Source organism: Ranitomeya imitator, chromosome 5 (assembly GCF_032444005.1).
Source record: "Ranitomeya imitator isolate aRanImi1 chromosome 5, aRanImi1.pri, whole genome shotgun sequence".
Taxonomy (NCBI): Eukaryota; Metazoa; Chordata; class Amphibia; order Anura; family Dendrobatidae; genus Ranitomeya; species Ranitomeya imitator.
In genome coordinates, this window is record NC_091286.1 from 267,265,991 (window position 1) to 267,280,853 (window position 14,863).

General features: G+C 45.4%; 1 protein-coding gene across 1 annotated transcript in view; it reads left to right on the forward strand.

Moving 5' to 3' along the window:
• Positions 1 to 1,013, forward strand: part of CCN6 (cellular communication network factor 6) — a 31,654-nt gene extending 30,641 nt beyond the window's left edge. Inside the window, exon 4 of the mRNA XM_069726156.1 lies at positions 655 to 1,013. Coding sequence (XP_069582257.1) covers positions 655 to 936 — 282 coding nt within the window. The 3' untranslated portion in view covers positions 937 to 1,013. The remainder of the gene's footprint in view (positions 1 to 654) is intronic.
• Positions 1,014 to 14,863: the final 13,850 nt, after the last annotated feature.

Consider the following 14,863-nt stretch of genomic DNA (forward strand, 5'->3'; position numbering starts at 1 on the left):
GTCTGACTCTGAAATCCTTGGGCATTTCAGATAAAAACATACTTTAAAAGCCCCCGGGGACCGAACTGTGCTGAATACTAGTTGGACAGGTGGGTTCCCAGTGGCTTCTCCCTCCTCACTTCCCTGGATTGACAGGTCTCTGCCTATATGTGTGTAGGTGGGCTTTTAAACCATGTTTTTCTCTGAAATGCCACTGCGTTTCAGGGTCAAACATACCTGAGATCATACAGTCAGTGACTGACTACAAATTTTCTGGGACTTACAGCAACACAACACTGCAATGTACAGCAATAAAAGGTACATATCCTGAAAGAGCTGCCCAAGCCCAAGGATACTATTAGTATGCAAAATGTCCTGTCACCTGAATTTGGCGGGACTGGTTTTCGGTCATATGGGCGGTGTTTTCGGGTGTTTGATTCACCCTTTCCTTACCCGCTGGCTGCATGCTGGCTGCAATATTGGATTGAAGCTCATTCTATGTCCTCCGTAGTACATGCCTGCGCAAGGCAAGATTGCCTTGATGTTATTGTTTATGCTACAACATTTTATCAATCAATATTAGCAAATCGTTCTGATTGCAATATAAAACCACATGGGGAATGTAAATGTGTGTGTAATGCTAGAAACAGTTATCAAACTTTTGTCATTTTCTAGATTCCAAAAGGAAAAACCTGTCAGCCTACATTTCAAGACCCCCAGCCTGTTAAACTGACTTTATCGGAGTGTTCTTCAGTGCGAAGCTATCGGCCCACCTACTGCGGGACGTGCACAGATCGAAGGTGCTGCATCCCCAACAAATCCAAAATGATCACTGTCCATTTCCAGTGCCCGAGTGAGGGTACTTTCTCTTGGAAAATGATGTGGATCACATCCTGTGTTTGTCAAAAGATTTGTACTGACCCTGGAGATATATTTGCCCATCTTAAGATTTTGTGAGTAGCGGCCCGCCAGCTTGTCTTCAGCAACTAAATGCTACAGACAGATTTGCCACTGATGGTACTATAATAAAAATATGCAAGAAAATGGGTGATTTAAGTGCACCTAAGGCCGGGGTCATACTTGCGAGTGCAATGCGAGAAACTGGCGCATCAATACCCGACACCGCCGCCGGCACTCGGGACTGAAGCATTCAGCTGCATAGAAATACATGTAACCACACACTCCGGTCCCGAGCGCCGGCGGCAGTGCCGGGTATTGATGCACGAGTTTCTCACATTGCACTTGCAAGTGTGACCCCGGCCTAATGCGAATAGTTCATTAATACCGTCTAGCGTCATATTTTAACGAAATGTCTGCCTGTACAATTAGGAGCCTATTACATCTGAAGAGACTATGTCCAGAGTCACTGTGTAAAGACCAGTGACTTACCACTTTAACTGACATTATATGTATGATTGCACTTGCAAATCGAAGGTCATAAGTTAAAGGGGCTTTCTGCCCTGGGTTAAAAAAATAACAATACACAAGAGGCTCTAAAATAAGAAAAATAAATCATGCCCACCTTGTGCTCCATTTGCCATCCCTTTGAGTGCTAGGCTGCAGTCACACTATCAGTATTTGGTCAGTATTGTACATCAGTATTTATAAGCCAAAACCAGGAGTGGGTGATAAATGCAGAAGTGGTGAATATGTTTCTATTATACCTTTCCTCTATTTGTTCCACTCCTGGTTTTGGCTTACAAATACTGAGGTAAAATACTGCTTGTGTGACGGCAGCCTTAGGCTAGGGTCACATTGCGTTAGTGCAATCCGTTTAGCGCTAGCGCTAGCGGATTGCGCTAACGCAATGTTTTTAAAGGGTCGCGTTTCGGGGTCGCGTTAACGTCCCCGCTCTCGCAGATCCCCGATCTGCGAGAGCGGGGAACGGACCTCGGGTGCGCCGCGGACGCTGCAAGCAGCGTCCGAGGCGCGCTACAAAAGACCGGCGCGTCGCTAGCGCGTGCCGAAAATGACACGCGCTAGCAATGCGCTGGTACATTGCGGGCAATGGGAGCGCTAACGGACGCGTTGCATGGCGTTAATTTCGCCGTGCAACGCTGTCCGTTAGCGCTCTGACCAAAACGCAATGTGACCCCAGCCTTAGAGTACGGTCACACGAGCATATTTACTCTGATGTGAGAGATTCTGGCAGATTATGCTAATAACACCCAGCTTAAACTCTGTAGATCCGAGTGTGATCTGATTTTCTTGCATGAGAGAATTGCAGCACAGCTGTGGAGAAGACGAAGAATATAATTCTCCATCTCCTGCATTGTTTGTGTGCGTGTACACCGGATTGCTCTCAGATGTCATCCGATTGCAGTCCGATGTTCCATACACATCCATACACTTACATTGGTGCCAGTGACCTTAATATCGGATGTACTTGCCGCATGCTGTGATTTTTTTCTTGTGCAGAATCGGCGTGAGAAAATAATCTCAGATCCGCTCTGCCCCATAGGATATCATTGAGCTGAGTGCTATCTGATAAAACATCGGATAGCACTCAGCCGTTTTATACACCACTGTGGGCGAGACTTTGCCAGTGTCCCCTGCCAGTCTCCTGCACATGCCTATTACTTGTTTGTGTAAATCTACACAGGTAAAGTTGAGCAATTCAGCCTTAGGCCATGTTCCCAAGAAGAGCTTTTGGCCGTTTTTTGACAATGCAGAATTTCTGCACCTATTATTTAAATTAGAATACTTATTTTAATTTGGTTTTTCATTGCGCTTTTGTGTGTGTTTTTTAACATGCATTTTTATTGCATTTTTTATGCTGCGTTTCTTGTCTGATTGGTTTGGCATGCTTTAAATAAAGCTGCTTTGTTTTTGATACTTCCTGTTTTTTTGCTTTGACACAACTTTATTGACATAAAGTGGCGTGAAAAAGTGCCCCCTTCCTGATTTCCAATCCTTTTGTATGTTTGTCACACTTAAATGTTTCAGATCGCCAAACAAATTTAAATACTTAACTGTACGTAGGCCGCACTAAGAGGCGGCTTATGGTACGCATCAAGGAGCACCTTATAAACATTAAGAAAGGGCATATGGGCCATCCCCTTTCACGCCATTTCTCTGAGAAACACAACAAATGTATTAAAGGTGTTCGTTTCATAGGAATTCAAAAAATCCAGCAGAATGCCAGAGGGGGCAATCTTATAGATACAATGTCAAAAGCGGAATCCAAATGGATTTTTTCCCTGAATTGTTTGGCCCCGAAAGGTCTTAATTTTGGGCTAGAATTCTATGCATTCTAGTGGTGCGATGAACCAACGATCCATTGGTGGCTCCCCCCCTCTTTATTGTTTCTAGGTGCATTTACTCAAATTCCCCCTATGCAATATGCAATCATGAAACAAATGGGGTTGGTACAGAGTGACTCCTCTTTTTCCTTTTACCCCTGTGCTAATGTCTGTTAGTGCAGGGGTGTCAAACTGCATTCCTTGAGGGCCGCAAACCATGCGTGTTTTCAAGATTTCCTTAGCATTGCATAAGGTGCTGCAATCATTATGTGTGTAGGTGATTAAATTATCACCTGTGCAATACAAGGAAATCCTGAAAACATGACCTGTTTGCGGCCCTCGAGGAATGCAGTTTGACACCCCTGTGTTAGTGACTTAATGCAGGCTTTTTAATGTTTTTATACATATATACATATATATAAGATATATACCCCTCTTTTAACCCTCGTTTATGATTGATGCCGCCTATACACTGCTTTTTATTGTATTTATCTAACATTATTTAACATTAGTAGTATTTAACTTGCATTTTATTGGATTAATAAAGCATTACGCAATTTTTTTTACTTAATTAAATCATAACTCTGTAGCTGCAGATAAAATGAGACACATACACACCTTTTAATATTTTGAGTTCTCACCCACAGGATTTGAACACGTGTTAGGGGTACATGTTATTTCTCCCCACGCACGGCCCTGTATGGACTATTTAATTAGCTCTGGGTGCCATGTTCCCCACTTTAGGCTACACATCAACAGTGGCGGTGCACATTAGATCTTATTATCAGCCCTAGTGGCGGTGTTAGGAGTGAGGGGCGGTACATACATGGCTATTTAGCTGGGCTTCCCAAGCAGGCGGTAACCCTGATGAAGGACTGCGCTCTTTTGAAACGCGTCGGTTTCCTTCTTGGTCCCAGCGCTGCCCCATACTTTTTGTGACGTCACACAGTAAGCGCTCCTGTCGGCCATTTTTCTTTTCCCTATACTGTTTCCAGGGACGCCAACGGCCGGGGCGTTCCTGGTTTCCACGCCGACTCACCATCTTCCTGTCTGGCTGCGGCCACCTCTTGTCGGCCTCCCCGCCCAGCACCTGTTCTTCAGGATCAGCGTCCCACATGCTGGACTGATCACCTACGCACCTTAGATTCCTGGCACCCCCAGCACCACATCCATCATGGGACCTCGGTGAGTTAGACTCGCATTGGTATTACCTGCGGCATGACATTGCGCACAGCTAAATGTCAAGCATAGTGCACCTCATTTCGACTCTCTCTAGCACATGCAGCGGGCATCCAACCTGGGCATTTATGAGTAGTGGCATTTTGTTTGTACATTCCATCAATTTATACATACGACCATTAGTACAGATACATCCCTTTAGCACGGTATAATTTTGTTTTATTACTATTGTTACATGCATTGAAAACCCCGGCACCCGGTTGTTTTGATACCAGCAGCAAAGGAGATCTCTTTAATTGGCAGCGCTGGTGTTCTTTGCTATATAAATTTAAAAACTAGACAAAGATAACATCTAATACAGTGTCTATGGTGAAAATCTGCTCAGAAAACAGCATACTCTCCAACCCACACCGCAGCTCAGTTTACGCTGTGTAAAATAACCTGGGAACCATATAGTCCTGGTAAAAAAAAGAATTAAAATAAAAAATAGTTATATACTCACCTTCCGGCGGCCCCTGAATCCAGCCCAGGCCTTAGCGATGATCCCGGCAGCTCCCGTTCCCAGTAATGCCTCACGGCAATAACCTTTTTTTGCATCTCTTTACAGATAACTCTGTCAAACATCCGACACCCATTATAACACAGGCATAATTCTCATTATCATATGTTTGGAAGGGACAGGTTAGGAAGGCCTTTGAATTAGGAAAGAAGCAGCAGCAAGGGGAGGCCACAAGGTGGCAGGGATACTTCTCATATATATCTTCGGACATTTAGGCTATGTACACACGTTGCAGATTTGACTGTGGAATTTTCTGTGCAGATTATGCATTTCTTGGCAGAAAACACACCTTTTTTTATGGCATATCTGCATCTGTCTCTATACTTTTGGGTTATTTTTGGACCTCCATAGAAAATAAAATTGAGAGCGCCACACCGGCATGGCCACCATGTCTATTCACTGCAGCAGAGAACACATCTGCCATCACGGGAATAACCATACAAAAATTGTGCCTTTGGTTTAGCCACGTTGAATTGGGCTAATCCGAGCTAGAATCTGTGTTACTTCAAAATGCAAACCCGTGGCAGGCGTCCCATGCTTAGCCTCAGATTTTTGCAGTTTTGTAGAAGCAAAATCAATGTTTTATATTTCAGGCTCTGGTTTTCCAATGATCCAATATGTATATGCCCTAATAATTCCACTGACGCTGTTGCCTGTACAGATGCAGGCAGCAGATTCTGAAGCTCGCCCTGAAATCCCTCTGTGCACATCACAGCAGTCTAACCCGGACTTGGTGATAACTAGTGATCAGCGAGCATGCTTGTTTGCTTCGGTGTGCTCGAATTATGTTCGAGTCCCCGCGGCTGCATGTCTGGTGGCTGTTCGACAGCGGAATACTTGCAGGGACTGCCTAACAAACAGGCCGCCACTGTATGTGTTGCTGCTGTCAATCAGCCACGAGACATCCAGCTGTGGGGACTCGAACATAGTATACGAGAATGCCGAAGCCTTATCCAAGGTCTAGACTGCTCTAATTTTTGTTGGTTCAGGCAGTCCAATCCCTGCGGTCCAGACGATGGTGGCCTCACTCTCATTGCAGCACAGACAATTCCTCCGTAACACCACCCGTCCCTCTACCATGGCTTCATTGGTTAGGCTGAGATAGTGGTTGGGCCAGCAGTCATGAGCAGCGCTATGTTTACTTGCAATAGGGACGAGGCAGTGCCTTATGCCTTCAGCGTTAACAAAAAGACCCCACTGTTTCAGCCAGCTCAGGTGGGCTACTTGTTTTGTTTGTACTTGTTTTGCCTGCAGAACCGTCAGTACTGCCCAGTGTGCTCACTTTAGCTATGCTAGGCTGTTTTTTTTGACCACCCAAAAATTAGTTGACCAATAAGCATGAAAAGCCTAGTACACCGGTCACAGGTACAGCATTTACAACTGACATTTTATCAATCAACATAACATTGCTCACATTTCTATAGATTGGAAATACCAGCTATATGTAATTAGTGTCTTATAAAAGAAAACCAAAGGCTTCCTTCACACATTGATTTTTTTGCTGTTTTTTTTCTGGTATGATAAAAAAAGCTATGATTTCCATGCATTTTATTTAGTGTTGTGTGTCCTTTTTCATATACACATACTTTTCTTTAGAAAAATCAATAGGAAAATGCATAAAAAAGATAAACTCAGAGCAAACTGCACTGGAAAGAAAACACAAACGACAAAACACATCAAAAGTGTGAAAAACCCCACAACTAAATTTGCAGTGCTTGCAATATTTCATTTTTTTTTTTACTATTGACTTACAGCCAACATCTGGTTACGATTTTTTTTTTGCAATGTCATAAAAGTAGTATCACAAAATGTATGTACTGTATTTTTTTGTAGTATTCAATGCATTTTTTGAGCATAAACCTTTTGAATTCACTTTAGGGGAATAGACTGCGATTATCAATCTCTGAATGGGTCCTTTTGTTCAGATGGGAACAGAACCGTAACCAAATATGTTTCTGTGCCCGTCTAAACAAACGGACACCGTTAGTTTGAACTCCATTGGTGTCATTGCAGTCTATGGCCTCATGGTGGGAATCAGACGGAATGACCTATACACATTGCAGAAACTCTTCTCTGAAGCCACTCACTATACTTTCATATGTATTAGCAGAGCGAGTGGCATCAGCAGAAAGAAGGCATGGAGGGGATCGCGTCTGGCCACTGAGCATGCATAGCTGAGGACAATGTCTGTACACATTCACATACACGCCAACAGCATTCAGACACTTTCAATCAAAAGCGGGGAAAGGCCCCCAATATGCAAATGAGGCATAACAGTGCACAAAACTCTTGGCCACACCAGGGGGCACTGTAACCTCCTTATTTGCATACAAATTAAAAGTTATTTTCTCAGCCACCGTATCAGTAACAAGTACAGTTCCAGTATAGTTTTTATAGGGACTCAGTCCGATACCAAACCATATATCCCATTTTAAATCTTTTTTGGGGGGGGGGGTGACGGACTAAGTTTATTAGGTTTACAAATCATTTAAGAACTTTTCATGTTGTTGGACAAGCACATTAATTATCTACTACCAAGATATTGTGACGCCCAAGAGACCGGGGTACCCAGCACCGGACCAATAGGGTCTGTCTGTTGAGGGGGGTGTCACGGGTGGCTTGACCCGGTGCTGTGGCCTCAGGCAATGCACAGTGTAAAGGGTATCGTGAGGGAACAGGCACTTACTTGATCAGCAGCAGGTTCTCCCAGCGGTGATGATCCCAATCCTGGATAGATGGCTATTGTCCAAATGAAAGACTGAGGCACTGAAACGTTTAACCAGTTTACTTTAACAAAAAAGGATTTACAACCAGTCCTGTCACCGGAGTCTGTATGGGAACTCTGAGTTACTTTGACCCTGCCGGGGTCTTCGCCTCTTATTGTACGCAATATCTGTGTGGCCCTGCTGCTGTATGTGAACTGGCTGCCGGCCCAATCTGTCCCCTCTGGGTCCTGGTTCGACGGGCAACCCGAGTCCTTTTATCGGCTTACCCCCTCCAGGAGTACCGCTGAACTCTGTGTCTGTTGCTGCGTCCGACCCTAGTGAAGCTGATATCACCTCACGTTTTTCCGGTTACTGTATTATATGTAATGAATACAGCCACGGATCCGGTATCCGTCTTTGCGCCTGTTCTGGGTAGTGATTAATGCTACCCGGTTCTCACAATGTCCTTTTTCTCTATCCCTCTTCTCCTCAGGCCGGTGATTTAGGCCTGGTAACAGTCACAGGGCTGTTAGAGATTCAACTGTATGACCTCTCACTTTCAGCTCCTTAGCCCAACTGCCAGTTCTTCTCTCAGACCAGAATGGATCAAGGGGAGTCTCTGGAGCTCCCCCTTCTGGCCGGAGGTGGTAGTGCAGTCTTGCTATTTTAGTATTTGCATTTACTGTCAGTAACTATTTTTGTGGCAAATACCCCTAGGGGTGCCACATTCCCCCTTAGTTAAGAACAGTACTCCGGGACTGTGGGACAATAACATTTTGAAATAACAATTAATATGTACAGAGTCTTAAAAATGAAAAGTTACAAAAACCACTCGAGGAAACAAAAATATAGTTCTGTACAAAGTCACTTCAAATAGCGTCCATTAATACAGTTCTATCCTTGAAGGTACTAGGAAAGGCACTGCACTTTGTGTCCAGGAATTTAGTTCCATTTTTCCAACGGAGTTATCAATATAAAGTCTAAAGAAAGTTCAAAAAGAGCGAGGAGCAAAGTTCAAAAAGCAGTCTTTCCGGAGCTTTGATTTAGTGCCTCCGGGCTGATAAAAAGTTCAAGAATATGCAAGAAGTTCATACAGACAAGTCTCTGTAGGCACTGGGCTTAAACGTTGCAGACTGATAACAATGACTATACTACATTTTCTGTTTAACTATATACGGCATAACATATATACAATTCACATTATGAGCTTTATAGTTGGTAATCTGCATACCTGGCCGGTAATTGACCCTGGGTACTACGCTGTGATCTACGTAATAGCGGTGTCTCTTCATGTGGTGTACTACTGTCTACTGCGGATGTAGTATCTGCCCGCTCTGCTAAAGATAATTCCACGACTATGGAGTTGGCAAGTCCACCGTGAATGGGATTACTCTGACCAGGAATCTGTTCTTCCTGGCCTGGAACCTCCTGTAGTACGGGGTCAGCCTCTTCCTGTCTTGGGACTTCTGGTATTGGGTTTGGTGTTGGGTAAAAGGCCACCATGGGAACCACTACTGCACCATGGTATGTTAGTAGGGTTTTGGGAAAGTCTCCTATACAGGTGTGATACACTTCCTCTTCTTTTTCCTTTACTGGTTGAACCTGTATGGGTTGAATAACTTCTGGTTCTGGCTGGACAACGTCTGGCTCTTTCAATGCTTCCGGACATAATTTAAGATTGTCTCTTGACACTAGTACAGATGTTAAGCCTCCGTTTTTGCTAATGAGACACATTTTAGGATTATCCACTCTTGTTGGTAAAACTGTGTAGGGTACGGCTTCCCACTGATTGTCCAGTTTATTGGTTCGACGATTTCTCTTGAGCACTTGGTCACCTGGTCTTAATGGGGTCGCTAGAGCATTCTGGTTGAAAGTTCGCTCTTGTCTTTCTCTAGTTTGCTGAAGGCTTCTTTCCACACTCTCTTGCACTTGGCGATACTGCTTTTGCCGTATGATATCCCAATTGGAGTCTTGGACTTCTGCGTCTGGTTTCAGAATTCCCATTTCTAGATCGATTGGTAATTGGCCGGGTCTTGCACGCATAAGGTAAGCTGGGGTGCAATTGGTGGAACTCACCGGGACATGATTATACAGATCCACCAAGTCAGGCAATTTCTCTGGCCATTGATTCCTTTCTGCCTCAGGTAAAGTCTTTAGTAGTTCTATTACAATATGGTTCATCTTCTCGCATAAGCCGTTTGTTTGTGGATGATAGGCCGTCGTCCGGATCTTTTTGCAACCATACATATTACAGAATTCTCTGAAGATCTCTGATTCAAAGGCTGTACCTTGGTCGGTGAGAACCTGTTCCGGATATCCATGGGGTCTACAAAAGTACGTTTGGAACGCTTTGGCTGCTGTTTTTGCTGTCAGATCTTTTACGGGTACTACTACCAAGAAACGTGAATAATGGTCCACGATGGTCAAGGCATAGACATAGCCGGACCGGCTTGGTGTCAACTTCACGTTGTCCATGGCTACAAGTTCAAGTGGTTGTTTGGTGATTATGGGCTGCAGTGGTGCTCTTTGGTTCTTTTGATCGTTTCTTCTGAGGTTACACGGGCCACAATTTCTGCACCACTGTTCGATTGATTTTCTCATCCCGACCCAATAAAATCTTTCTCTTAGAAGTACTTCTAACTTTTTCCAACCGAAGTGACCAGCACCATTATGGTAAGCTTCGAGGACCATCTTCACATCTTGTTTAGGCACAATAATCTGCCAAACCAATTCATGTGTTTTCGGATTGGTGTATCTTCTACAGAGCTTCCCTTGATACAGGAACATTTTGCCTCTCTCTTTCCAGAGTTGATGCGTCTCTTCTGGGGCATCCTCATAGGGATATGCACTTTGCTCAGTCAACAGTTCCTTCACCAACTTCACAGCCGGATTGCTGTCTTGGGTGTCAGCCCATCTATGGTGTGCTAACGGATTAAAATTCACCTCTTGTTGTTTCTGATAGGTACTTGACTGATGATGTTTTGCCTTGGGACGATGGAAGGCTGGTAGTTCAATTTCTTCAAGCTCCCCCGTTTCCTCTTCTACATCTCTCAAGTGTGGCATCCGGGATAGGGCATCGGCATTTCCATTCTTGCGACCTGCTCGATACTTGATTATGAAGTTGTAATTAGATAACCGGGCTATCCATCGCTGTTCTAACGCACCTAATTTGGCTGTGTCCAGGTGGGTCAACGGATTGTTGTCAGTATAGACAATAAATTCTGCAGCGGCCAGATAGTGTTTGAAACGTTCAGTCACAGCCCAAACTACTGCCAGTAGTTCCAATTTGAAGGAGCTGTAATTTTCTGAATTTCTTTCAGTAGGCCGGAGCTTTCTACTTGCAAAGGCGATGACTTTCTCCCGACCTTCTTGCTTTTGTGACAGCACCGCTCCTAGTCCCACATTACTGGCATCGGTGTAGAGGATGAAAGGTTGATGGTAATCTGGGTATGCCAGAACCTCTTCTCCGGTTAGTGCCTTCTTTAGTTGTTCAAAGGAGTCTTCCCTTTCGTCGTTCCACTGAAAAGGAGGGTTTCGGTTTGAAGGTTTCTTCGTCTGCCCTACCAAGGTGTCTTGCAAGGGTGCTGCCAACTTGGTAAATCCTTTTATAAATCTGCGATAGTAACCCACCAATCCCAGGAATTGTCTCACTTCTTTTGCGCTGGTAGGTCTTGGCCAATCCCTTATGGCGCTTATTTTCTCGGGATCTGGTGCTACTCCCTCCGAACTCACGATGTGTCCCAGGTACTGTACCTTTGGCTTGAGAAGGTGACATTTGGATGGCTTGACTTTCATGCCATACCTGGATAAGGCTTCGAACACTTCTGCCAGGTCTATTAAGTGTTGTTCGTAAGTCTTTGAGTAGACGATCACATCATCTAGGTACAGGAGGACGGTCTCGAAGTTCTTGTGTCCGAGGCAGCATTCCATCAGCCGCTGGAAGGTACCGGATGCGTTGCAGAGTCCGAACGGCATGCGATTAAATTCACATAGACCCATTGGTGTGGTGAATGCCGTCTTTTCCTTATCTCGCTCAGCCACAGGGACTTGCCAATACCCGCTTGTTAAGTCTAAGGTGGAAAAATAATTAGCAGATTTCAAAGCAGTTAAGGACTCTTCTATCCTAGGCAAGGGGTAGGCGTCTTTATGGGTGATGTTATTAATCTTCCGGTAGTCTACGCACATTCTCATGGTTCCGTCCTTTTTTTTGACAATCACTAGAGGGGCCGCCCAGGGGCTACAGCTGTCTCTTATTACCCCGGCCTGTTTCATCTCCCTCAGCATATCTTTTGCACATTGATAGTGAGCGGGCGGTATGGGTCTATATCTTTCTTTTATTGGGGGATGGTCACTGGTGGGGATTGTGTGTTCTACCCCTTCTATCCGTCCGAAGTCCAATGGGTGTTTACTGAAGACTTGTTCATATTCCGTCACTAGCCTATACACCCCTTGTTTTTGATGGGTAGGTGTTGAATTTATGCCCACGTGTAGCTGTTGGCACCAATCCTCCATTTCTCCATCTGAGCCATTGCCTTCCACCTGACAGGTTGGTTCTAAGGGCTCAATGGTTGTGATGGCATTGTTGTCAACAGTATATAGCTTTGCCATTGTAGCATACCTTGGCAAAGTGACCTCTTCCTCTCCACAGTTCAAAAGTCGTACCGGCACTCGTCCCCGGTGTACCTCGACTATCCCTCGTGCTGTGAGTATAGTGGGCCTGCTGTCGGTGTACACTGGTTCTATTAAGGCTTGATAATCTCATCCCTTAGTACCAATGGCTGCTCTACACCATACCAGCATTTCTGTTTTTGGTGGGATTACAATAGATGTTGGATCACTTACCCTCACACTGCCGATTTCTCCACCTGCAACTTCTACCTGTTGCCTTAACATCAATACTTTTATTTCCCTCCGGAGAACTCTCTGCTGGCAGGATTGGGCAGTTTCAGCAATTTGCTGTAAGACAGAAATGACTTCGGAAAAGCAGTTCTCTAACACATTCATTCCTATCAATACAGTTGGTTCACAGTTCCGCCGGTCAACATCAACAACAATTATACCCTGTTTCTTCAATTCTACTTTACCAATCTTTATGGTCATCTCCCTGAATCCTAGTTTCGGTACCAACTTACCATTACTGGCCCATATATCTAGTTCAACATCAGAGGGCCCTTTATCAATATCTGCATCAGCCCAGTACCTCTTATAAAGGATATACGGTATAGATGAAATCTGGGAACCTGTGTCCAGCAAAGCGTTGAGGGGCATTCCGTCCAGCACGATAGGGATAATGGGTCGTCCTCCGATGTACCTGTCGTGCCAGGGTGTTGGGCCTTGAAAGTTCATTCCTGCGAAGCGGCCCGCATTCCCAGGGGATTCCCGTTTAAATCACAATCTCGTGCAAAGTGGCCTGGCTGCTGGCAACGGCGGCAAATGGGCTGTCCATCCGGTTGGTAGCGGTCGCGGGGTCGTCCTCTCCATGTCGGGTATCTCCGGGGTCTCATCCATGGAACACCTTCTCTACGGTTTGACAACTCCATCTTGGGTCCTCTCATCTCCTGCATGGTTTTAGCCATTGAAGCAACAACATCAGTTAAAGAGTCAAGCTTTTGTTGAAGAGCCTCATTAGTACTGGGCCCCAGGGGCTTAGCAATGGCCCCGGACATAGCTGATGTCACTGGTACTCCATGTTGTTGAGGAGCCTCTGCCATGAGTTGCGCAGGATCCTGATCCCGAGGTGCTTCTGCCAGCTGGAGACGTATAACGCTCTCCTTTAATTGGGCAAATGTCAATTCAGGGTTCTTAAAAACAAGCATGCTCATATGCCCCCGGTGAGAAGGGGTGTAGAGTCCCTCAATAAATTGATCTCTTAGCAGTTTATCCGCTCCGGTGTTAAAAATGGGTTCAGCCAGTGTAAGTGATTTAAGGGCTTCCTGCAGGTTTAAGGCAAAGTCTCTCACGCCCTCATTAACTTTTTGTTTGCAATTAAAGAATCGTACTTTAGCTTTGCTGCTGGCAGTGGTTTCAAATGTAGCTTTTAATCCAGCAAATATGCGTTCAACAGTGCCTTTTAGATCAGCTGCCCATGCTGTGACTTCTCGCTTAGCATGGCCACTTAACTGCATCATCAGGAGACTAACACGCTGAACTTCACCCACAGGGAACATGTCAAAATGGGCCAGCATCTTTTCTCTGAAATCGTCAAGGGTATTAGGCTCACCTTCATACATTGGAAGCCATGGGCCACCCGGGGTATATGGCATCAGCACCGGCATGATGGGCGCCACTCCTTGCACCGCTGCGCTACCGGACTCTCTATCGACACTCTGTCTTTCAGCTGCATTAGCGTCGCCGGGTGCTGCGGCGTCTCCGTGCTGCGACATACTGTGCCCCCTTAGTTAATCCGGACCCTTCCGGTCCTCCGCTTCCGTCGGGATAGTGTAGATTCGTTCCGCTGTGCAGCAGGATCGATTTTCCCCTTGCTCTGATGTCAGAGCGCTCAGCTTGGTGCCGCCCACAATGACACGCCCCCTGCTGCTCCCACCCACCGCGCTCTGTAATGGCGGATTCTGAAGTTTTTCAGTTAGACTGGGGCTCAGGTGATGGCGTAGCTCAATTAACAGTCTCGTGCCTAACGGTTATGAAGTGATTACCTCAGGGGATGGCGGCCATCTTTACTCCATTATAACCAATGGGGAAAAGTCACTTTCAATAGTTTTCAATGGAGAATGGATTTTTCTTTAATAAAGTCAATTTTCAAGATTTTTCATCCAAGTTTTCACAGTTTTGGGCTCCAATCACGGCACACAATACCCGGTATACGGGCTGGCTAGATCCTGTTCGTGACGCCAATTGTAACGCCCAAGAGACCGGGGTACCCAGCACCGGACCAATGGGGTCTGTCTGTTGAGGGGGGTGTCACGGGTGGCTTGACCCGGTGCTGTGGCCTCAGGCAATGCACAGTGTAAAGGGTATCGTGAGGGAACAGGCACTTACTTGATCAGCAGCAGGTTCTCCCAGCGGTGATGATCCCAATCCTGGATAGATGGCTATTGTCCAAATGAAAGACTGAGGCACTGAAACGTTTAACCAGTTTACTTTAACAAAAAAGGATTTACAACCAGTCCTGTCACCAGAGTCTGTATGGGAACTCTGAGTTACTTTGACCCTGCCGGGGTCTTCGCCTCTTATTGTACGCA